The following is a 22,597-nucleotide window of genomic DNA, read 5'->3' as shown; positions in this document are numbered from 1 at the left end:
GACTCGGCGCGCCGTCGCCCCCCACTCCCCCACCCCTGGGGACCCCCGGAGCTGCCAGCTCTCCAGGATTTGGGAAATTCGTGACGTTCCCTGCCCAGGCTTCGCCAAGGGCGGGGGGTGCGCTGCAAGGGGCCATCGCGCAAGTGCGGCCCCGGCCTCCGCCGCAAACGGCCGGCCTCATCTGGGGCCGGGGACTCCTGGAGGAGGCACGCCAACTGGCGCATCGGGCGGTCCTGGCGTCCCTGCCTTTCCCATCGCCCGGCTCCGAGACTCGCCGCCTCTGCCGCCCTGCCCGCGGGTGTGCGGTCGCTTCCCTCCGCTCCCCGTTATTCTTTGCAGACGCTCCCCGGCGCCGGGCATGGGCGCCGCCGCCGCCGCTGCCGTCGGTCCTCGGGCCGGATTCCGCGCGCGGGTGGGTGAGCCTGGGGCCCCGGCCAGTCCGACCCCGGGCACCTGCGGGCCGTGGGGGCGGTGGTGGCCGCGTCGGCACCTGCGGCCAGGTGCATCCCCCGCTGAGACCACTTGCCACCGTCGCTCCCCCTCCCACCCGCGGGACAAAGGGCGGGGGCGGGGGCGCATCCCCACTCACGACCTTCCCCCGCACTGCGCACGCGCCCAGCTCCCCAACGGGCGATCGCCTTGATCGCCCACGCGAGTGCGTGGGGTGACCGGGGGTGGGGAGGCGCGGCTCGTGGCTTGGGCCCCCACCCTGCGCCTGGAAGTTGGGGGCACACTCTCCCTCCCCCGCACCTCTCACTTCTTTGGCCCCGAGGCGACCTGTGATGAGGTTCTGTCCTATTTCGGCCAGGATGTGCCTGCTCTGTCGACCCCACCGGTCCTTCTTCTTCCAGCACCCTCGTTCTCTAGAGTCTAGGAGTTTGTAACCCCAGGGGTCCTCCCTCAGTCCTGAGGGGTCTGGGTCCCCTCCTCCATCAGACCCAGGAGTCCCGGCCCTCAGCACGCCCTCCCGCAGTCGTGAGCCCCAGCTCCCCCGGGATGTCCCCGAGGAGTCCGTCTGTGTTCCTTCATCTGTGGCTGCTGTTTCTGTCCAGTGCCCCTGAGGCTCTCAGCTGCTGGGGTCCGCAGGAGGCCGCACCATGAATGAGCGAAACATTAGCCGGAGGAGGACAGGTGAGGAACTGGACCTTGCTCCACCCTTGGTCCCACAGCTGCTGCCCGTTGTCCCTGCCCTTTCCTCTCCAGGGCTGCGTGGTTGGGGGCTGGTCCGAGGCTCCTTGGGACTTCCCTGGGGTGACCCCGGCCTCTTTTTTCCAGTGAAGAAGGACAATGAGGCCTTCGAGATTTCCATCCCCTTCGACGAGACGCCCCACCTAGACCCACAGATCTTTTACAGTCTGAGCCCCTCTCAGGGAAACTTCGAGGGTGAGTTGGTTGAAAGGGGACTTGAGTCAGGCAGGGGTGCAGGGCCCTGAGGCCTGGGGTCGACCAGGGTCCTCTGCTGTCCCTAGAGCCTCCGGGGGCTGCGTCCCCGACTGTGGCCCTGATGAACGGTGTTAGGGCCCAGCTGCACATGGCCCTGGAGAGGAACTCATGGCTGCAGAAGCGCATTGAGGACCTGGAGGAGGAGAGGGACTTCTTGCGGTGTCAGCTAGACAAGTTCATCTCCTCTGCCCGCATGGATGCAGGTGAGGCCGCCAGTCCCCTCCCCATCTCACTCCTGGGCCCCGGCACCCAGCTCGGCCCTCCTCAGGGACACAGGACCCTTCTCACCCACACTCATCCTCTGGCGGCTCAGGGGGACCTGTCATTTTGCCCGCTCCTTGCACCTGTGGCCATGTCTGGGGCTTCAAGCCCAGCTTCCTTCCTGCTTGAGTCCTTCTGCTGCTGGACAGGACACTGTGCCCTGCTGGTCCATGTATTCTGAACACTGCCCCATCCCCTTCCCTTATAGGGCTTGTCTCTGCCAAATCTTTAGCTGTGTTTTGGTGGATCCAGACTGTCCTCTCCCCTTCCTGCCGTTCAGCCCCTGGCTGGCTCCCTCAAAAGCTTCCGCTTCCCTCTCTGTGAAGTCAGCTGAAAGTCTGGGCAAAGGGCCTGTGTTTTTTCAACACCTACTTTACTGAGGACCCCTCTGCTCTTGAGCCACCTCTAGCCTGGGTTGCTGGGGCCTCCCACCATCCACCCACACTGACGGGAACCTACCAAGGATGGTCAGGCCCAGGGGCTTCTGGATTTCCTCGGTGGGAACCCCAACACTGGACCTCCAAACCCACCCTTCGGAGGGCCCTGCCGGGAAGAACCCCCGCTGCTTCCTCTGTCTGGGTGAGGGTGGGCGCTCGCCTGCCCTTCCCAGCGCACTAGACCCAGAGACTAAGGTTTCCCTCCGGGTCTGCACTCCCACCCCTACCCAGGCTTTGCCTGCCTCCCCGCTTATAGAGGCCTCACTGGGTCCCCAGAACACCCCTCCTCCACCGTGGGAACCCCACAAAGTCAAAGACTGTCTCGAGGTCCCCGGGACTCTCTTGGTCCACTGGGCCCCTCCCCCAGACCTCTTGCCACCGAGTTGAGGAGCATCCTCAGCCCATGCCCCACCCCACAGAGACTTGGGATCTCTGTCCCCAAATCCCAGCTGCTTGTGGAACTTCAGCATCTACAGTGCACTTCCTGCCTGTTCCCTCCTTGGGGACCCCTTCCTGGGGACCTGTGTGACAGTGCTGTCGGTCCCCACCTGGCCGACTCCTCCTCCCTCCCTCCTGTTCGTGAAGTTCACGCATGCGCGTCTCCTCTCACCTCTCCAGAGGACCACTGCCGGCTGAAGCCTGGGCCCCGGAGGGCTGAGGGGAACGGCAGAGGCGGGGCTGGGGGCGAAGCCTCAGACCCCGAGTCGGCTGCCTCCTCACTCAGCGGAGCATCTGCACAAGGCAGTAACGGGGAGAGGAAGAGGAAGAAGCAGAAAGGGGGCACTGGCCGGAGGCGCTTCGGGAAGCCCAAGGCCCGAGAGAGGCAGCGGGGTAAGCGAAGCACAGGGGGTGGGGGGCTCTGGGGCTCTGGGCTGGGGACTTGCTTGTGACCTCCAAGGAGCTCCCCCTTGTCCCCCCAAGCCTTGGTCTCCCCATCAGCAAAGAGACCAGACCTGGTTGTCTGTCCCGGCCTCCACGTGTGGTCCTGGTTTACAATCCTTAAATCTGTGTCCACCCTCACCGCCGCCTGGGGCTTGACCTTCCTGAGCCTTGGGCTCCTGTCAGTAACAGGGGAGGGGGCGATGGCCCAGGTGGGCTGAACTCCACCCTTGAACCCACTCCCTCCTTCATTTTTCCTCCTCATCCCCCTCCCTGGGCTTGCCTTCTCTGATTTTCCTCTGGTCCGACTTCTGTCTACATTTCTTCCGCCTCTTGTAACTCTCACTGCTTTTCCTCGTTCTCTGTTTTGTTCTCCTGATCTTCTGGCCTCCCCTTCCCACTTCCTCTCTCTGCCCCCCCCCCAATGCCTCTCTCTCGCTCTCTCCCCTCGGCCCTGCAGTGAAGGACGCCGACGGTGTGCTCTGCCGCTACAAGAAGATCCTGGGCACCTTCCAGAAGCTGAAGAGCATGTCTCGAGCCTTCGAGCACCACCGAGTGGACCGCAACACGGTGGCGCTGACCACGCCCATCGCGGAGTTGCTCATCGTGGCCCCCGAGAAGCTGGCGGAGGTGGGCGAGTTCGACCCCTCCAAGGAGCGTCTGCTCGAGTACTCGCGCCGCTGCTTCCTGGCCCTGGACGATGAGACCCTCAAGAAGGTGCAGGCCCTCAAGAAGAGCAAGCTGCTGCTTCCCATCACTTACCGCTTCAAGCGGTGATTCCGCCCCACCTGGCCCGGGACACGCCCCCGGCCCCTCTTTCCCTCCCCCTCCGCCCTCCCGGCATTGGTCAAGCGTGTGTAGGAGTGGTGGGCCCTCACGAGGGCATGGGGGCGGATGGGTGGCCTGTTTCTGCGCGTGCCTCTCTCCCTCCCCTCCTGCGGACCGCCACCCCCTTCCCGGGTCCCTTGTATATAGATCTGCCCCTTTGCCTCTCTCATTCTTAGCATCCTCTCCGTCCTCCGCATTCCCTGGGGTGGGGGCGGTCCAAGAACTACTGTCCAGGGGCCGGTTTCTGCCCTTTCCTCAACACTGGCACCCCCTCCCACCTGAGCGGCACCGTCCTGCCGTCACCCGGCCCTTGCTCCTGGGAAAACTGCGGGACTGCGAGGCGAGGGCACTGTACATACCCCGTTGCCGCCCCCAGCCCCAAGGAGAGGCTGGCCCACCTGCCCGCCCTGCAAGGAGCTCCCAAACCGCGTTCCGGGACCGCCTCGAGTCCACGTGAAACAGATAATTATTAAGTGAATTTAAATTAAAAAGAGATGATAAAATTTGGAATAAACTAGGCCCCGGCCTTTTCCTGGGAGGGGGTGGCCGTTGCCGCGAAGACGGTGACAGAGGCTCTGAGGGGTTCCGGGGCACGGACGGTCAGGCGGGAAACGGGGAGGTTGGGGAGACAGGGTGTAATTAGCTCCCCGGAGACAGGGGTGGGAGGGGAGAAGGAGCTGTGCCCTGGGGAACTCGGAGGGGCAGAGCTCCGGAAAAAAGGCGTGAGCACTACCCGCTGGGCTACTTGGACTAGAGGCACGGAGGCAGGAGGCGCGTCTGAATGAAACCTCTGGCGGAGGCGGCCAACGAAGGGAACGGGAACTCTCTGAGCGTAGGCTTCCGCCAGGAGGCGGTAAAGCGAAATTATCTGCCTCCCGGAAGTGTCCGCTACGTCGCCTGCTGCGCCTGCGCGGCGGGTGCGTGGGTGGGGCGGGCGCGCTTGTGCGGTTGCCATGGCAACCAGGAGATGGCGGCCTAGCTTAACGGTCGGGAATGCAGTACTTTCCCTGGAGGAAGGGAAAGACTCACGCACGCGCTCTGGGGGCTCGGGAAGCGGGCACCCTTCCGGAACAGTTGAGAAACCTCGCCTCAGACCGGCTTCTACGCAGGCGCAGAAGCCCACCTCGCGCCCCGCCTCTTCCCCCTTGCGCAGGCGCACAAAGCCGCTCTGGCAACCTCCGCAGCGGCCGCGCGCACCCTTCACCCCGCTGGCTGATTTTGTCTCGCGCAACCTTCTTAGGCCCTCCGCAAGATCAGCCCTTCTTTTCCTCCCCTTTCCCCACCCGGAGAGTCAGGTTCCGAGAGCCGGGACCCTGCCCCTTCTCCGTTTCCCTTCCCCTGACCCACCTCTCCTCTGTCCTCCCTCCCTTTTCGGTTCCCGGAGCCGGAAGGAGCCGAAGTGCCGACGGAAAAAGTCGAAGCTATCTCCCGTGAGTGAAGCCTTCCCGAAGCGGTGGCGGAAGGAGCCGAAGTTCTCCGAGAGGGGAGGAGGGTGCTCCTGGCATCTCCGGAAAGAGCCGAAGTTTGGAAACGAGCTTAATCTCTGGCTGGGTCTGAGGGCGAGCTCCGGAAGCCTTCGGAAAGTGACGAAGTCCGGGACGGTTAGGCTTGTCGGAAGTAGCCGATTGCTTGGACAGGGCCGGCGGAGAAGAGCGGGGAGAATCTGCGCAAGCAGTCAAAGACTGGGACAATTTCAATTTTCGGAAGAAGCCGAATTCTTAGAGGGGGCTGGGTGCAGAGGAACGCGAGGATCTACGGAAACATCTGAACGTTGAAGAGCTAATATCCGAAAAGTTACGAAAACCTGGGAAGGCGGCGAAACCCTCGCTTCGGGTGTTTTCGGAAGCAGCCGTAGCTGCTGCTCCCGAGGCTTTCCTCTACGGTCCGGAAATAGCCGACGCGTTTCGGAGCCAGGCCCGGGGGGGAGGGGCACCTCGCGGGCGCGCAGGCGGGGAGAGGGGCGGAGCTGGGGTGGGGCGGGCAGCCCGGGCTTGATTAGGTAGGAGGCGGTGGAGCGCCGGCGGCGGCCGGAAGTAGCCGAAGCAAGCGGCGGAAGTAGCCGAAGCGGCCGGAGCGGGCGCGCGGCAAGGCGAGGCGAGAGCTCCACAGGGCCCTACGCGGCCGCCTCAGCATGTCGGACTTCGACGAGTTCGAGCGGCAGCTCAACGAGAATAAGCAAGGTGAGGGCGCCGGGGGTGCAGGACGGCGGGCGGGGCGACTCTTGGCTTCCCTCCGTGTCCCCCGCCATTTTCCTCCTTGCTTCCCCCTCCTCTCAGGGCCGCGCGGCGCCCCCCCCACCAAGTCCCGCGGCGCGCGCCTCGCTCACGTGACCTCCCGGCGTGCCGCCGCGCAGGAGGGGAGGGGAGGGAGCGGCGAGCGCAGGCCCGGACGCATGCGCTCCTTTTTCCGCGCCCCACGTGGTCTCCGGCACGCGCGGCGGGCTCGCCGGGTGTCCCCTCGCGGACTTACGTTTTTTTAATCTGGAAAGGAGATTATATAGATTCGGTCTCGCACCTCCTCCTTTTCTACGGCTGCCTTGGCACTTCCGCTTCCGGCCGGGCCCGCGGCCCGGGTCTCCACGCCCCCTTTGTTCCAAAATGGCCGTTGTGGGACCCCCTTCACGTGGGCACGGGCCGGGCCGCGCGGGGGGGGGCGCTTGTAGCACCGCCGCCCTTTGCGCCTGGTCCTGCGGACCGGCCGCCAGTGTCACGCCGGGCCGCTGCCGTGGGGCGCCAGGGTCGGCGCTTGTGGAAGAGGCCTCATTGTGCGTGCTCTGTGTTCCTCTCACACGCCTGTACCCCTTTCTTGGGGTTCTGGCTCTCCCGGCGATCACAGTGCGGAATGTTTGCGTTCCATCGCTCCCTAGCTAGAGAGGCAAACCCCACGTCCTGTAGGGTCGCAGCTCGGGACACCTAGACTCAGCTTCGTAAATCTCAGCGTGGAGGGGAGGAGACTGAGGCTGAGCGAGTAGGGGGACCTGGTTCAGTCGGGAGGGTGGGAGGCACGTCCCCCTCGGGTGACGCCGAGTCCAAGCACGGGGCCGTGCTAACGCTGATTACTTTGGGGGCCCCAAAAATGTCAGCACTGAGAGAAGCGTTAGATAGTTAACAGGTTTCTTTTGTCTCCTTATTCCGATTTGAGAGTGAGGAAGCTAGGCCGAGGGAAGGTGGTAGGCTTGAGGCTTAAGCTACCTGTGTTCGGAGGGCCCCATGGGGCGCTGGGATTCCCCTTTCGGCCCACCCTAGAGTGGGGTAGGGGGTGGCTGGATTAGGAGACAAGAAGTCACGTTTCGGGGTGCCCATGGGGTGTCTGTACGTACATGATGTACCGTTTAACAGTACAGGCTTTGGAGGTGAGCAGACCTGGGTTTTAGTATCTACTTCATTGTTCAGTAGTTGTATGCTTATTTTTTTTGTATGTGTAGCGTGACTTTTTTTGTTTGTTTTTGTCGTTGGGATGTTGGAATAAACAGGGATGATAGAAATAATAGTTGCAGGTAAACTTTGAGCATGTGTCAGGCACTTTGCTAAGCTCTTCTGCACAGTTTTTCTAAGTGGATCTTGCAACAGCCCTATGAGGCTGAAGTGATTTCCTGTCCTTTGCAGAGGAGGAAACAGGCTCAGAAAGTAAAAACTTTCCCACGTTTCAGCTGATCAGAGGTAGAGCTGAGATTAAATGGGGCAACATATGTAAAGTGTGTGGCATGGGGGTTGGCATACGTTAAGTGCCCGATTAGTGATATTTTTTATTGTGAAATAATTCCTAGTGTAATTTCTTATTTAGGGAGAAAGTACAGAGGCAGGTTTTCAGCTCACTCAGAGATGGTGTTAGAGATGGGGAAAGGCAGGGAAAGTTGCTTTCCAAACGTCCTTCTGCCGGGTCCCACACCTGATGGTAAGCATGAGTCTCATTTAAAGAAGAGAAAAATGAGGTTTAAAGGTTTGGTTGCTGTTGCATGGTTTTATGCAGAAAAGCTGAAACCGATCCCGAGTCTGCCTGGGCTGCAAAGCCATGTTCCTCTAGGCTGGAAAGCCAAGTGGAACTGATGGAGCCTTCCTTGGGGCACTTGCAGGTGTGCTGCCTGCTTTCTCCCTGGGTGTTCCTACTGGTACTGGGGGGCCAGGCCCTCAGCCGGGGCATGTCCCTTGGGTTGGTGGAGTTGTTCCCACAACAAGGTGGCCACAGCATTTTGAGCAACTGTAGCTCCCTTTTCTGTTCTGGTCTGTGCTGTATCAGTGGGTGTGTGTGTGGGGGGGTGTTACTCTTGCCTCAGGGGGAAGCTTTGCCCATGTGTTGCTCTGCCCATGGGTCTTTGTGCCTGTGGGTCTTTGTCTCTGCCGTCCCGCTTCCTCCAAGTGTCAGTCTGTGTCTCCAGGGAATTAATTTCCTTTTCTGTGTCCCAGGCACCCAGCAGGTGCCACTGCTTCCTCTGTGTTCGTCGCTTTCCCTGCTTGTCTGTTTTAGAGCCTAAGCCACAGGAAAGGGTCTCCTGCTCACAACCTGCCCGTCTCACAAGCATGGAGCCAGAGGCCCAAAGCCTCTGGCCAGGGCTCCTCCCTGGGCCCAGTGCCATGACTCTGTGCTTACCTCTGGCTTCACACTGCTTGCCCGTTCCCTCCTGTCCCCTCCAGGTGCCAGTTTTCAATTTATTTTTTATGTTTAGTCTTTTTATTTTCAAGGAGGCAATCCCACTGTCGTTAGTGGTTCCAGTGTTTTAGGAGTATTGTCCGCTGCTTAGCTGCCTTAGCTGACATTTCAAGGTTCACATTCAGGCTTCACCATTTTCATGCTTTTTGGCTCTGGGTAAGTCACGTGATCTCTCTGCACCTTAAGTTTCTCATCTCTTACGTGAGCAAGGCCCCCTCCCCAGTGTTTTCCCGAAGTAACAGTAAGGATCGAGTGCAAGTAAAATTAGCGCAGAATATGGTTTTAGGCGGCATCCCGATGATTGCTACGACGTTTTTTCCTTTTTAAGGTGCAGGTTTATCCTGTTGTAGTGAGGTCCATGACATTCTCTTATTATCTCCACACACACACACACCCCCCGCCCCCTGCCGCCCCGTCCCCAGACACGTGGTAAAGTTAACACGTGTTTGAGGGGTAGTCGAGGATAGTTGACGAATCAGTGGCGTCTTTGAACCGAGAAAATAGAGTACAAACAGGTGCAGGAGCTGCACCTCCTTCAGAGGGGGAGAGGTCTGCTGGGAGCCAAGGTTTCTGTGCTTTGCTGGCAAGGCTGTGCTCTGTTCCTAGGCGCCGCCCCCAAGGCGAGTGGGGGGAGGTTGAAGGCGCCAAGGGGAGCTCTGGAGAAAGCCCCCGCCCCAGCTCCTGCTGTCCTTGGCTCTGAGGGAGTGTGGGAATGGGGGGTAGTGGGCCGGCACCTCCCCCCCACCCCCCAGATTCTGAAAGACACGCATTTCTGGAGGAGGGGATCCTGCATTGTTCAGCTGGTGGGGTGGGGATGGGCTGGGTGTCCCTGCTTCTCAGCGAAGCGGGTCCTGCCTGGTGCCTGACCCCGGGGCCTGATGGTGGGGCAGTGGGGGCCAGCTGGTTGAGGAGGTCTCCTGAGGGGCTGCTGGGTCCCTTCAGGAAAACATCATTGGGTCTCTTGATTCCCCAGCCTCTAGCCCTGCCCCTCTCAGGGACGACCCTGGGGTCAGGCCCCTCAGCCCTCGAGGGGGACCAGGAGCCAGCCTCCTCTGTCTTCTCTGGCTCCCCAGCTCCTCCTGAGCATCCTCAGGTACCTTACACCCCGGGGGCACTTCCAGGCCCTGTCCCCTCAGGTAACCAGCTCCCTCCCCGGTCCCGAGGGTCTTTGGACTCGCGTGTGGACCCAGGAAGCCTGCTCTCCCTTCCTCCATCAAGCCCCTTCCCCTTGGGGGTGGCCTCCCTGGGGCTGGGGCGAAGCCAGCAGTGCGCGGGTGGGCTGGGCCGCGGCATCCCTCAGCTCATCCTCTCCCCCGCCTTGCCCAGAGCGTGACAAGGAGAACCGGCACCGGAAGCGCAGCCACAGCCGCTCTCGAAGCCGGGACCGCAAGCGCCGCAGCCGCAGCCGGGACCGGCGCAACCGGGACCAGCGCAGCGCCTCCCGGGACAGGCGGCGCCGAAGGTACCAGGGCGGGGAGCGGGCGGCTGCGTCCCGGGGCTCTGGGGCTCCTCTCCGCGTGGACCTGGGGGAGGCGCTGCTGCTCATCTGTCTGAATCAGTTTCTTCCCTGTTCCTGGGGTTTCCTTCAGTTTCTGGTGGGTCGCTGGTGCGGCAGTTTCTTTATCTCCAAGGCGAGTCTGGTGACAGGGAGCTGCTCTGTCTGTCCCTTGATGAGGGGCTCCCTCCCCTTCCCGGCCCTCTTGTGCCCACTGTGCGGGTCTCCGGGGTGCCGCCCTGGGAGGGGGACGGCGGTTTCCGCTCTAACGCCTCTTCCCTCCCCAGGCTCCCCTCTGTCCTCTCTGCCCCTTGGGTGAGGAAGGGCGGGATAGGTGGAAGTCCTGCCTCCTCCCACCTCAGTCTCTTCAGCTAGAAAGTGGTCTGTCTGGCCCTTCCTCCCTTCCTCTTGCTTGGGGGTGGGGGGCGTGGGGGAAATGGCAGGGCCGAGGGGGTTTGCCCGCTGCTTGTTCACCTCGGCCCTGCCCCAGCCCTGGACTCAGCGGCCTTGGGGGGTGTGGTGTGTGGGGAAGACGAGGGTCCCCAGTCACCCCTCCCCACACCTTTCCCTCCCACCCCCCAGCAAACCTTTGACCAGAGGCGCTAAAGAGGAGCACGGTGGATTGATGTGAGCTTCTCCTCCTGCCCCTTCCGCCCTGACGTCCGTTCCCTTCGCCTCCCTCCCCGCTGTGCACCCTGCCCTGTCCTTGTCCAGCCCCGGCCCGAGCACTGGGGAGAGCCCACCTGCCTTGCAATAGCACCCTCCCCGGGCCTGGGCACGGCCCTGACCTGGATCCTCTCCCTCCTGGAGAGAGCCGAGCTGGGCGGGGGAGCCGAGGGGAACCTGGGGGGACTTGCAGGCCCACCTTTGGTCAGACTGAGGTCGCCCTGCCCCGCTCTCCCCTCCCCCCTCCCCCAGTCGTTCCCCCCGCCACGAGAAGAAGAAGAAGGTCCGTAAATATTGGGACGTGCCACCGCCCGGCTTTGAGCACATCACCCCCATGCAGTACAAGGCCATGCAAGGTAGGCTCCGGCCGCCGCCCCACATCTGCTGGTCTTCTGGCCCCCTTACCCTCTCGTGAGCTGGAGTGGTTGTATACTGGGGTGGTCAGGAAGCAGAGCCTCGGTTTTGGGGGGGTGGCGGATGGGGTTTTCACCCTGGGTTTTCTGGCCTCTGCCTTTTGAAGCCCCTTGACAACAGCCCTTACTGTTGCAGTTGACAGCAGGGATGAAGCTGTCAACAGACCTGGTTTCGCAGAGGCGGTGGTTGCCCATGTCTGGGAGGGCGCGGCTGCTGAGCCGCTCCACGGGCGCCCTGATGTCCTCTAATCCCCGTCTCTTCCTTTTGAAGCTGCCGGTCAGATTCCAGCCACCGCCCTTCTCCCCACCATGACCCCCGACGGTCTGGCTGTGACCCCGACACCGGTGCCCGTGGTCGGTAGCCAGATGACCAGACAGGCCCGGCGCCTCTATGTGGGCAACATCCCCTTCGGCATCACTGAGGTACTGCCTTCTCCCTGCCCTCCCCCTGCCCCTACCTCTCCCTGTCCCCCCCACCTGTTCCTCCCCTTCCCTCCATTCCGTCCCCCAACCTGCACGGGTGAGACTCTGCTCCTGCAAGACCCCCCGGCCCCCTCCCAGACGGACCGATGGAGTTGAGCCAGCCAGGGGCCGGGCTGGGGGTGGCCCTCTCCCTCCCTCCTTTCCCTCTCCCGTCTCCCTTTCCCAACCTCCTCCAGCAACCCAGAGAGCAGGCACACACGTAACGTACCTACGAATCCACGAATCCGAATCCGTGTGGAGAGAGACAGAGAGGGAGACTCGGACACGCACACATGCACATGCACACGCACACGCACGCTCCCCCTCAGTGTTTCTGACACGCCTCTTGTTCTCTGCCGCCTGTGTCCCCCATCCTCTCCCCACATCCCTCCCATGGTCGCTGTTCTTTTATTTTTGATCGCCCCGACCTCCCCTCACCTTCCCTACCGCTCCTCTCCCCTTCCCCTCTCCCCCACCCCTTCCCGTGACACCCCCTGAGAATCCCGAGATCAAAGAGTTGTTTCCATTTCTCTTTAAAGTGAAATATTGTGGGGCTGAGATCCCTCGTAGCAACAAAAAATTTGCTACCGTCGTCGAAGGCAAGTAAGGTCCATTCTGACTTTCTCAACCTGCACTTTGCTACATTTGATAAACCAGCCCCCGGACTCCAGGGCCAGATTCCTCCACATCACTCTTTTCTCCTCCCCTCCCGCCCGCCCTTCCTCCCCAACCCTCTGCCCTGCGCTCCCCGCCTCCCGCCCTCTTTCCTCCATCCCTTTGCTCCTCTCTCTCTCTCTCTCTCTCTCTCTCTCTCTCTCTCTCTCTCTCTCTCTCACTCAATCGGGTTTCCTCTGTGTTCTGCCTGCTGCTGCTTTTCTACTTCTACTTTCTCTCTTGTTGTCGCCATTGGATGTTTCTTTTTCTCACACATTCCGTTTCCTTGTTCTCTGTTTTATGTTTTTTTTTGCCTCTCCTTGTTGTTTGTTGCATCTTTCTTGAGTAATCTTTCTCTTTCCCCCTGGTTGGGGCCCTGTGGCTCTCTCCACACCTCCTGTCCCGCCTCCTGGTCCCTGGCTGTTTTCCTGCTGCTGCCTCCCCCCCACTTTCTCTGATCTTTCTCCTGCTTTTGTTCCTACTGTTGATCTCTGTGCCCCCACCCATATTCCACTGTTCCCTTCCCTCCCCCCCGCCCCCCATCCCTCTCCCCTTACCCCCAAACCCCTCTGTGTCTCCCTCTCTCACCCTTCCCCTCCTCTCTCCACCTCCCTTCCCCCGCCCCCCCCTGTCTCCTCTTCCCTCTGCAGGAGGCCATGATGGATTTCTTCAACGCCCAGATGCGCCTGGGGGGGCTGACGCAGGCCCCCGGCAATCCCGTCTTGGCAGTGCAGATTAACCAGGACAAGAACTTTGCCTTCTTAGAGGTGAGCCGGGCATGTGGTGGGGTCAGGCCCAGCCCGTTTGCAGCAGCCCTTGTTCCCACTGGGCTCTTCTGCAGTCCTTTCTCTACCAGGTTGCTGTCCCAGAGCCCTCGGGGGTTGGGGGGCTGGCTGGCCACTCACCCTGTCCCTTACCACCTCCTTTTCTTTCCTTCAGTTCCGCTCAGTGGACGAGACCACGCAGGCCATGGCCTTTGATGGCATCATCTTCCAGGGCCAGTCGCTGAAGATCCGCAGGCCTCACGACTACCAGCCCCTGCCTGGCATGTCAGAGAATCCCTCTGTCTATGTGCCTGGTGAGTGGGGAGCTTGCCCACCTTTCCCTCTGTAGGCCAGCTGGAGCTAACAGGGAAGCAGCACGAGTGCTTCAGAGGGGATGCGTCGTCTCATCCGGCCTTCGAATTTTTGGGAGTTGGGCGTCTCCCTGTTTGCAGAGGTGGCGCCCGGCACCCAGAGAGGGTGAGCTGTGGTCTGCTTGAGGACTCATAGCTTGTAAGTGGCGGAGCCAGGGCCAGACTGAACGTGTTGTGGGCAGTGAGAGGCCGCTGCTCTGGACCGCGGGGTCAGTACGAGCGTGGGTGAGCCTGTGTGGATGGGCAGGTGGTCAGTAGAGCTCCTGGTGCGGGATCTGATGTGGATTTTCCGTCGACCCCTGTGCTCCGGGCCAGCCTACGCAGCCGTGTTTAGTACCACCTCAGGTCGGTAGGTAACATAGCAGACCTGGGGTCGGCAGAACTTTCTCCTGTAAAGGGCCAGAGAGTGACTGTTTTTTGCTCTGCAGGCCGCGTGGTCTCTGTTGAAACTACCCTGCAGTTGTAGCAGGAAAGCAGCCACGCGTGCTTCCTAAGCGAGTGGGTGTGGTTGTGTCCCGTATGCCTTAACATCCATGGATCCTGATGTTTGGGTGCCGTGTAAACGTTCACATGTGGTAAAACAACCTTTCAGAAAGCCTGCAGGCTGTATAGAAACAGGAACCTGCAGGCTGTTTGCTGACCCCTGTGGTTGACTGCCGAGTGGAAGTGAGGATTTGGGCCTGTGAGGGGCCCTGTTGGAGGCCGGGAACGCTGTGGGGTTGGAGGGGCCAGTGCTGCGGTAGCCGAGCTGGGGGCCCAGCTCTCAGGCAAAGGCAGGGTGAGCACCGGGTGCTCTGGGTGTGGGGGCCGTGAGCCCCACCCTTGGGGGCTGAGAACGTGGCGTTCTGCTGGCTGAGGCTTCACGCTGAAGGACATCTCTTGGAAACTGAGTTGGCTCTTCACTTTGTGAAATGGGGGATGTGGAGTCCAGAGAGGGTGGCACCTTGGGACTCAGGGCTGGGTCCCTGGCTCATCCCCAGTGTTTTGCACCGTACCAGTTTGGGTAAATTCAGCACATCTCTCTAGCTTATAAAAAAAAACTTGAGAAGTTACTGACTTTCTGATGCTCTACGTGCACGTATGTCTGTGGGGCCACCTCCCAGATCAAGCCACGGAACATTCCTTTGTGTCTCTTTCCAGTGAATTCCCTGCGTTTTAACTCATTCCTATTTACACAGGAGCCCACTGCTTCTCCTGCTTCCTGGGCCAGCACAGTCCCAAGTGTGCCCCGTGGATCAGGTGTTCGTCATCGTGACTGTCCTGTAGTACAGGGTCGGCAGGTGACAACTAGGGGCCAGATCTTTAAGATCTATCGGCACGTAGCCACTCGCACTGGCGCGTGGTTTGAGTTGCTTTCGTGCTGCAGTGGCCCTTGACTCCTGTGGTAGGTGCTGGGGCACCCTCTCACGAAGGAGGGGAGTGAGGCAGGAAGCGAGCAGTGACGTGCTCAGAGGCGTGATTGCTGGGACCCCGGGTGGCGCAGCCTGACCGCAGAGTCTGCCTGGCCGTCTCCCGTGCTGCCCCACTTGTCACCTCTCTCCTGTGGAACCGGAGGCATCGCAGGGGCAGGGACAGTGTTCGGTCGCAGGCTCTGTTACTACGGCTGACCTCCTCTCTGGGATTTATCTCCCCAGGGAGGCCGGGGGTCCAGCCACCAGTGACTGGGCGAGTCTGTTCCTTCCTTGGGTGCCGGGGATGGCAGGAAAAGTGATGGTGGCTGCAGGTTAAACGTTGTCTGCAATAAAGGTCATATTTCGATCTAATGTTCGATAAACGGGAGAAGCATTTGATAAAAGCATTTGATAAAATTCGGCAGGCACGCTTGGTTGGAAAAGAAACAATGTAGGAACCTGGAAGGTAACTTCCTTGTCTTGGTAAAAGGGGACTGACCTGAAACTGAAAGTGTATATCATCTGCAGGGGTGAGACCTTAACTGCGCTCCCTGATCTCAGGCCTGACTGTGCAGTGGCCCTAAAGACGAGATGGAAACTGGGAGCAGGAAGGCGTAGCATCTTTGAATTTGTGAATTTAGCTTCACCCTGAGTGCCCGTCCTGCATCAGGCTCACTCCTCAGTTCAGGGGCGAATCTGACTCTGCCTCCAGAGGCCCCTACCTGTGGGGCTTCCTCCACTCCCCCAGGAGGATCCTACGAAGCAGTGCCGGGGGTGCCAGGGGCACAGCAGTGCACGAGGCGGTCACGGTCCTCCTGCCGAGGGGCAGGTGACGCTGCAGGTATGAGAAAGGATTGCTTGGCACCTGGGGGTCCAGGGCAGCCTTATGGGGGGTGGTGAGGTTTTAGAGGTGAAGGTGAGAGGTAGCCCCTCTGGAAGAGAACAGGTGTGTGAAGCAGGGCGGCGCCCAGAGCGTGCCGTCCGGAGATGAGCTGCTCGGGGCTTTGACTTTGGGCATCAACACCGGCCTGGGTTCCCCATTTATCTTGTGCTTTCCTGGTCGTGCGACCCTGAAGAGCAGGCCCTTCTCCCCTGGCAGAACCGAGTGAGCACGGAGGGGCTGTGGTTGCTGAGGCGCCGACCTGCTGCTCCCTCGTGCTGGCGCGGCCTGGGCTTCATGGGGTGGCGAGCCTGGCCGCCAGCCCGCGTCCAGTGCTCGTGTGGCTCCGTCGTGCTCATCCACGCGCTCGGGGTGGGGGGTGCGAGCTTCTCCCCGTTCCACAGATGAGGTCACTGAGGCCCAGAGGAGCCTCACTCAGTCTCGTACCCCAGATTGGAGCCCAGGGAGCCCAACTCTGGTGCCCTCGGTGCCGTGTGCTTCCCTGAGGTGTGTGGTGGGGCAGGTTCCAGCCCCAGTGCTGCCACTCTGCAGTCTTGTATCCGCAGCCCGTGTCCTGTGACGGCACCCTTGCAGAGCCTTTCGCTCCCTGAGAGCTGCCTGTGAAGTTGGGGGTCCTGGAGTGTGTGACCTCACGTGGTACCTGCTCCCTGGGCCTCAGTCTCCTCCTGTCGTGCTGTGGGTAGGGGTGGGAGAACGTGAAACGAATAGCTGGAAGGAGTTCGGCCAGGGGTGCCCGGTGTGGAGTGCTCGGTCCGTGGCCCTGGCTCCCAGATGCTTCTGCTCATCTCTCCTTGCCCAGGCCACGTCTCAGAGGATTGCATGCCCCACCCCGATGGGGCTGGGCTCTGGTGGTTGGAGCGGCAGGGCCGGAGGGGCTGGACCGGTGGGTGGTGGTGGGAGAGGGAGCCCTTCTGTGGGCGCAGTGGCAGTGTCTGAGGCTCTTTCCCATCTCCCATGTCGCCTGCTCCTCTCCAAGGTCAGGAGGAGGTGGAGCGGGGCCACCTGGTGCCGGATTGCAGAGGAAGGCAAGGTGGTGCGTCTGGCAGTAGTGGGCCTAGTGGGCCTTGAACTCAAAGTCAACAGCAGGTCCGGCCGGGTGGGTGGTGGTCCACGTTTCTATCCTCTTTGTGTCCAGCCGGCGTCCTGGAGCTCTGTGTAGTTTAGGCCCTGTGGGGAGGCTCCAGGAATTGAAGGACAACGTTTTGGAAGTGTGCGAGACGTTGGGCTGAGTCCTGGCAGGCGCCCGAGTCAAAAGCTCAGCGGAGAGGGCAGGATTGGGGTGGACGCACGGTGGTCGTTAAACCTGCTTGGCTGATGTGGGCCCCGCCTTGCCAGGGTGCTCAGTGAGCCGGGCACGTCCCAGCCCTCACGGACACCGAGCAGCAGACTCCTCCGAGGTCACCTGTGACTGAGGCCAGAGAGCGGCTCGGGACACCTGTAGCTGTGCATAGCACAGGCCCACGGGGAAAGGTCGTGGAGGCTTCCTGGGGAGACCTGGTCTCAGCAGAGGCAGGTTGGGGGAGGGCTCTGAGTGGAGGCTTGAGGATGAAGGAGAGGTTGTGTATCCCCACGATGCCTCTCCAGCAGGCCGAGAGCCGAGGGAACCTGCCCAGGTGACGCAGCAGCAGGTGGCAGGTTGGGGTGTGAGCTCGTGTCTCTGACCCCAGGGCCCCGATGTGCCGCTGTGCTGGGGTCGCTCTGCGTCCCGAACGAAGAGTGCTGCTGGGGTGCGCCTCTGAGGCGGGGCTGGGGAGGGCGCATGGGTGGGAGGGACGTGGCCTGACCAGGGCTGCCGGGCCTCTCCCTGCAGACATCTGCCAGGGTCTGTGAAACGACCTGGTGCTGGCACTCACAGTCCGTCTGCTTCTTTCTGCCCTTAGGAGTCGTGTCCACCGTGGTCCCGGACTCTGCCCACAAGCTGTTCATTGGGGGCTTACCCAACTACCTGAATGACGACCAGGTAGACCCTTCGTCTCTTCCCGCCCCTCCCCCGTCACAGCCTTCGTCCATACTCTCATGGCGTCTTGGCCTGCCGCAGGTAAAAGAGCTGCTGACATCGTTTGGGCCTCTCAAGGCCTTCAACCTGGTCAAGGACAGTGCCACAGGGCTCTCCAAGGGCTACGCCTTCTGTGAGTACGTGGACATCAACGTCACAGACCAGGTGAGCCCTGGGACCCTGCGCTGGCGAGTCTGTCCTTGCCCTCACCCTGCTCTGTATCCTCGCTGAGGTCTCCCTTATTCAGGATGGGTGGGAGGAGGCCACCCCGAAGCAGGGCTGGGCATAGGGGCCCTTTTCCCTCGGTTCTAGCTCTTGCCAAGCTCTCACCCCTTTGCCTTGCCCTCTTCCCTATCAGTGTCCGGCTCTGGGGTAGTGGGGCTTGCGGGGGAGGTGTCAGGCTACTGGCCTCTGACCTGTACCTCTCTCCGTGCCCCCATCCCGCGTTCTCCAAACGCAGGCCATTGCGGGGCTGAACGGGATGCAGCTGGGGGATAAGAAGCTGCTTGTCCAGAGGGCAAGCGTGGGAGCCAAGAATGCCACGCTGGTGAGCCCCCCGGCACGTCATCTTCCATTGGCTAGGGGACATCTGGGGGTGGGGGGGGGTGGGAAGGGGCCGGGGGGTGCGCTGGGTGGGCCGTCCTAAGCTCTGCTCCTGGCTTTCCTGGCCAGTGTTGGGAGTGGGTGCCTGGGTCTTCAAGGGCAGAGCAGGGTCTTTCCCTGGGATGGCGTCTTGGGGGAGGGCTCGGGGGAAGTGGGCATGGAGGGGGCGAGGGCGGAGCTGCCCCGTGACGCCCCTGCCCCTGCTGCCCCACAGAGTACCATCAACCAGACCCCCGTGACCTTGCAAGTGCCTGGCCTGATGAGCTCCCAGGTGCAGATGGGTGGTCACCCGACTGAGGTCCTGTGCCTCATGAACATGGTCCTGCCTGAGGAGCTGCTGGACGATGAGGAGTACGAGGAGATCGTGGAGGACGTGCGTGACGAATGCAGCAAGTACGGGCTCGTCAAGTCCATCGAGATCCCCCGCCCCGTGGACGGCGTGGAGGTGCCCGGCTGTGGAAAGGTGCGTGGGAGCGTGCTCTCGTGAGCGTCCCCTGTCCCCACACGTGTGCGGGCACACACCCACACCCTACTCTGACCCAGAGAGAGCGGGGCCTCTGGGGGCCCAGGCCTGCGGCAAGAGGCAGCGCGCGTGCTGTGCCGCTGTGGCTGAGGACTTGCCTCTTGCCTCTGTATAGAAGCAGCTTTGGTTCAGAACCTGGGTTTCATGTGATCTTGGGTAAGTGGTTTGGCCTTGTCTATGGAAGGGGGAGAAAAGTGCTAAAAATAGTCCCCAAAGCAGCAAACCCACCTGTGTCTTCCGTCCTGAGCTCTCACAGCAGCTCCGAGCCCTTCTCCACAGTTAGGTTTCTGATTTCTGGGGTCTGATTCTGAGCTCACCGAGTCACGTTGTCCCTGGCACTGTGCCAGGTGCCAGCATCTCACGCCCCCCCCTCGGGATGCCTGCAGCGTGTGTGGCTGCTCGCCTTGTGGGTCAGTGGGATGCCCACGTTAAGAGACAGCGCGTGTGCTGCTTCCGGTGGTGGCTGGGAGGGGAGCAGCGTCGCACTGGGCCCTGTGTTCAGGTAGGCAAGTCAGGAGCTGGTGAAGCCCGAGCGACACCCAGTTCTCGCGGCAGGCAGGTGGGGTCCTGGCAAGAGGCAGCGAGGTGGCTGGTGTAGCCGGAGGGGGTGAAGCGTGGGTGCTAGGAAGCATGCTGGCTGTTCTGAGTGAGGATGGGGGGGCCTTCGAAAGCTCTTAAACGTGGGAAACACCCGGCACATCGAGGTGGTGCCTTACGGGGGGGGTGGCCATGGGGTGCAAAGCAGAGCTGGGAATTTGGAGGGGTGGGGGGTGACGGCCGTGGGATGTTTGGAGCTTTGGGTACTAACGGCTTGTGGTCATCTGGGTGAAAGACGGTGACCTGATTCAGAGCAGGCAGGAGGATGAAGAGAAGTCAGTGGCCTGTGAATGCCGGGACCATGGCGGCTGATCTGGGTGTGCCGGGGAGGGGGAGGAGCCAGGGAGATGCTCATCTCAGCCTTCTGGGTTTGGTGACCTGGCAGAGATGGCAGGTGAGAAGCAGGGGACCTGAGCAGGTCTGCGGGGGAGGGACGATGGTCAGTGTTGGGGGGCTGGCTTTGAGGTCCTGAGACCCCAACAGAGATGTTGTGGGGAGCAGTGGGCTGGACAGAGCTGCTTCCAAGTTTGAGGTCTGGTAGGCACCCTGATCCCTGTTCAGGTGTCAGGCTGGACAGACTTGCCGAGGAGCAGTGGAAAAGCATCGCAGGTGGGGGCAGAGGGGGGTGGGGCGGGGGCAGGAGGGGAGGGTGGGCCGCACTGGGTTTGGCCTGCGCTCCTACCTGCCCCTAACTGCTGCACTGGAGACACTCCGTCCATGACAGGTCAGTCTCCTTAGTGCAGTCGTGGCTCGAGAGAGGAGAGCCTGGAGGCTGCCTGGGGGCTGAGGACGTGTTTGGGGGGGACTAATTGAAAGACCCGGTCTGGTCTCAGGGATCAGTCTATGTGATTTGTTTTCAAACTTTATCATCATTCTTTTCAAACGTAGGAGTTGAGAGAAACCGTCGTGGCGATAGAGTTAAGGTTATAGTATAATGTTTTTAAAGTCGTATTCTAGTATGTGTAGCAGTGTCTTAGTGGCCCGTCGCCCAGCTTCAGGTTACCAATATCTTATCATTCATGATTTCTATATATTCAGCTTCCCATCCCCCTTCCCCCCCCCCCCCCCCCCGAAACAAGATATATCTCATATATCACTTAAGTACAGTTCTCTATCTGAACTCCTGATGTCTTGGGCCTGGTCACTCTTGCTTTGGGGCCTGTGCTGTGTGCTGTAGGATGTTTAGCCCCATCCCAGCCTCCACCCACTAGATGCCAGTAGTGTTACTCTTGCCTTTGTGACAATGAAAATCATCTCTAGACATTGCCAAATGTCCCCTGGGGACAAATTCACCTTGGTTGAGAACTACTGCTATAAACAGATGACTTTAAAAAATTATTTTAACAAAACCATACAGTACCATTAGTACGTTAACAAAATTACCATTAGTACCTGTCTACCCAAGCCATGTTCCGATTTCCCTTACTGTCTCAAAAATGTCTTTTTATAGCTGCTTTGATCAAAATAAGGAACCCTGCAGTTTGGTTTCAAACTTCCTTAAAATTTATCAGTTTTGTCACTTGTTTTGTTTTGTTTTGCAAGCCGTTTTGCTTGTTGAGGCATTAGGGGGCATGTTTTTATAGAACTCGCCATGTTCTGAATTAGGCTGGTTATATCCACCCCTCCCTCCACTTCTGTAACTGGTGGTTCAAGAAAGATGAGAAGCTTGAGCAGATCAAGGTTCAGGTGTTTTTTTGTTTTTTTTTGAATCAACCTGCGTTTGAGTACTAATTTGTCAGCTTTCCTTACTTCATCCCTTGTCTGGGGGAGACACCCATGGCCCTTGGGGTGGCTGGGGGAGCACCCAGCATGGTGCCTGGTACAGGGGAGACACTCAGCATAAGTGACCAGTCTCCTTGAGCTCACCCCTGTCCCCTGCCCTTTGGGGCTCTTGACTTAAGCTTCCTCTGCTCTCATTCTCCATGCCTCTGCATGTCTCTGTCTTCTGTCATTCTTTGATCCTGGGGTGCTGGAGGATGTTTGGTAAACCTCCCTCCCTCCCTCTCCCTCCCGCGGAGTTCTGGGTTTGGGTAGATAGATGCTGGCTGGTTGCTGTGAGTGAACCGGCGCATCCTTGGAGGCCGGGAGGCCTTGGTCTTCACAACCTGCGTCTTGTTCCCACAGATCTTCGTGGAGTTCACCTCTGTGTTTGACTGCCAGAAAGCCATGCAGGGCCTGACGGGTCGCAAGTTCGCCAACAGAGTGGTTGTCACAAAATACTGTGACCCCGACTCTTACCACCGCCGGGACTTCTGGTAGAGGCGGCGGGGGAGGGCAGGGGCAGGGCTGGCTGGGGCTTCTCCCCCTCCAGCTCCCCCTCTTTTCCCCCTCTGAAGACGATGGGCAGAGGAGTGACAGCCGAATGACAGCCGGCAGCAACTGGAATGGCACCGATTAAGGGTGGGGGGGGGGTTGGGGGCGGGGAGGGGACGGGGGAAGTGCGCACACAGACCCACACAGACACATGCACCCACAGACACAGAGGGAAGGGGTGGGGAGGGGGTGCACAGCAGGGCGGGGTCGGACCCCCACGGCCCTTCCCCAGAAGTCTCTCTTCCCTTATGCCCCTTTTCGCTCCCCTTCCCCACCGTAGAAACATAGCGTGTTTATATTTTATGGCCAAATGATTTTGAATTTTGTTGTCCGGCCCCGATACCCTGCTCTCCCCTTTCAGGACCACAGCTCCTGTCCCTTTTGGCCTCTGGTCCTATCCACCGTGTCCTCCCTGGTTTCTTACATAGTTGATTCTCTCCTCTTTAGTCTCCCCAGACCTGCCCCCCACCCTGTGGCCCCTGTCCCTCTCCTACTCTCTGTGGCAGTTTCATATTTGCTAAGACGAATTTGCTCATTAAACATTTTGTTGTATTTTACTTTATGGAGCTGCTCCGTGTCCGGTGTGTGTAACCCCCTCCCCTCCAGTTCTCAGGGGTTCCCTTGGCCCCAGGCTGAGGCTTGGCCTTGGGAGGCCCAGCTGTCCGCACTGTCGATCTGGCACGGGCACCCGTGCCCTTGGCACACCCGAAGTGGCACACCCCGCCTGCGTGGCCTGCTCCTCTAGGACGGGCGTAGGGTGTGGCCCTGGGGAGGAGGGTGCAGTGGACGGGCCCCCGTATGAAGTGGGGAGGGGCGCATCCGGCTGGCCCTGTGGGCGCAGGAGTTCAGATCGTCCCAAGGCACCGCGGTGGGGCACGGTCTAGCGGGCCTGGGGCTACCGCGCGGGGGCGGACGACGACGTGGACTCTTCGCCTTCGGCCGAGCTCGCTGGC

At 60.6% G+C, this 22,597-nt stretch overlaps 2 protein-coding genes across 8 annotated transcripts; both read left to right on the top strand.

The window, feature by feature from the left end:
* Positions 1-177: 177 nt before the first annotated feature.
* Positions 178-4,356, top strand: CCDC106 (coiled-coil domain containing 106). Of its 3 annotated transcripts, none has more exons than XM_030851206.2 (6): positions 179-412; positions 1,053-1,131; positions 1,276-1,383; positions 1,470-1,646; positions 2,760-2,972; positions 3,481-4,356. In XM_030851206.2, the coding sequence occupies exons 2-6, from the start codon at positions 1,098-1,100 to the stop codon at positions 3,795-3,797; spliced, it is 849 nt and encodes a 282-aa protein (XP_030707066.1). In that variant the 5' UTR covers positions 179-412; positions 1,053-1,097; the 3' UTR covers positions 3,798-4,356. The 3 variants fall into 3 exon arrangements, with proteins under 3 accessions (XP_030707065.1, XP_030707066.1, XP_060145570.1); XM_060289587.1 differs by having other exon boundaries at positions 179-416; XM_030851205.2 differs by having other exon boundaries at positions 178-412; positions 1,053-1,383.
* Positions 4,357-4,992: 636 nt separating this feature from the next.
* Positions 4,993-21,731, top strand: U2AF2 (U2 small nuclear RNA auxiliary factor 2). 5 transcript variants are annotated; one of them, XM_030851203.2, is made up of 12 exons: positions 4,993-6,028; positions 9,822-9,957; positions 10,573-10,617; positions 10,909-11,012; positions 11,341-11,492; positions 12,836-12,952; positions 13,125-13,263; positions 17,493-17,572; positions 17,651-17,773; positions 18,069-18,167; positions 18,426-18,674; positions 21,456-21,731. In XM_030851203.2, exons 1-12 carry the CDS (start codon positions 5,980-5,982, stop codon positions 21,588-21,590), a joined length of 1,428 nt encoding a protein of 475 aa, XP_030707063.1. In that variant the 5' UTR covers positions 4,993-5,979; the 3' UTR covers positions 21,591-21,731. The 5 variants fall into 5 exon arrangements, with proteins under 5 accessions (XP_030707063.1, XP_060145567.1, XP_060145568.1 ...); XM_030851204.3 differs by having other exon boundaries at positions 4,994-6,028; positions 18,069-18,155; XM_060289584.1 differs by having other exon boundaries at positions 17,493-17,773; positions 18,069-18,155.
* Positions 21,732-22,597: the final 866 nt, after the last annotated feature.

Source organism: Globicephala melas, chromosome 19, assembly GCF_963455315.2.
Source record: "Globicephala melas chromosome 19, mGloMel1.2, whole genome shotgun sequence".
Classification (NCBI taxonomy): Eukaryota; Metazoa; Chordata; class Mammalia; order Artiodactyla; family Delphinidae; genus Globicephala; species Globicephala melas.
This window is presented reverse-complemented; position numbering and strand designations above follow the sequence as displayed.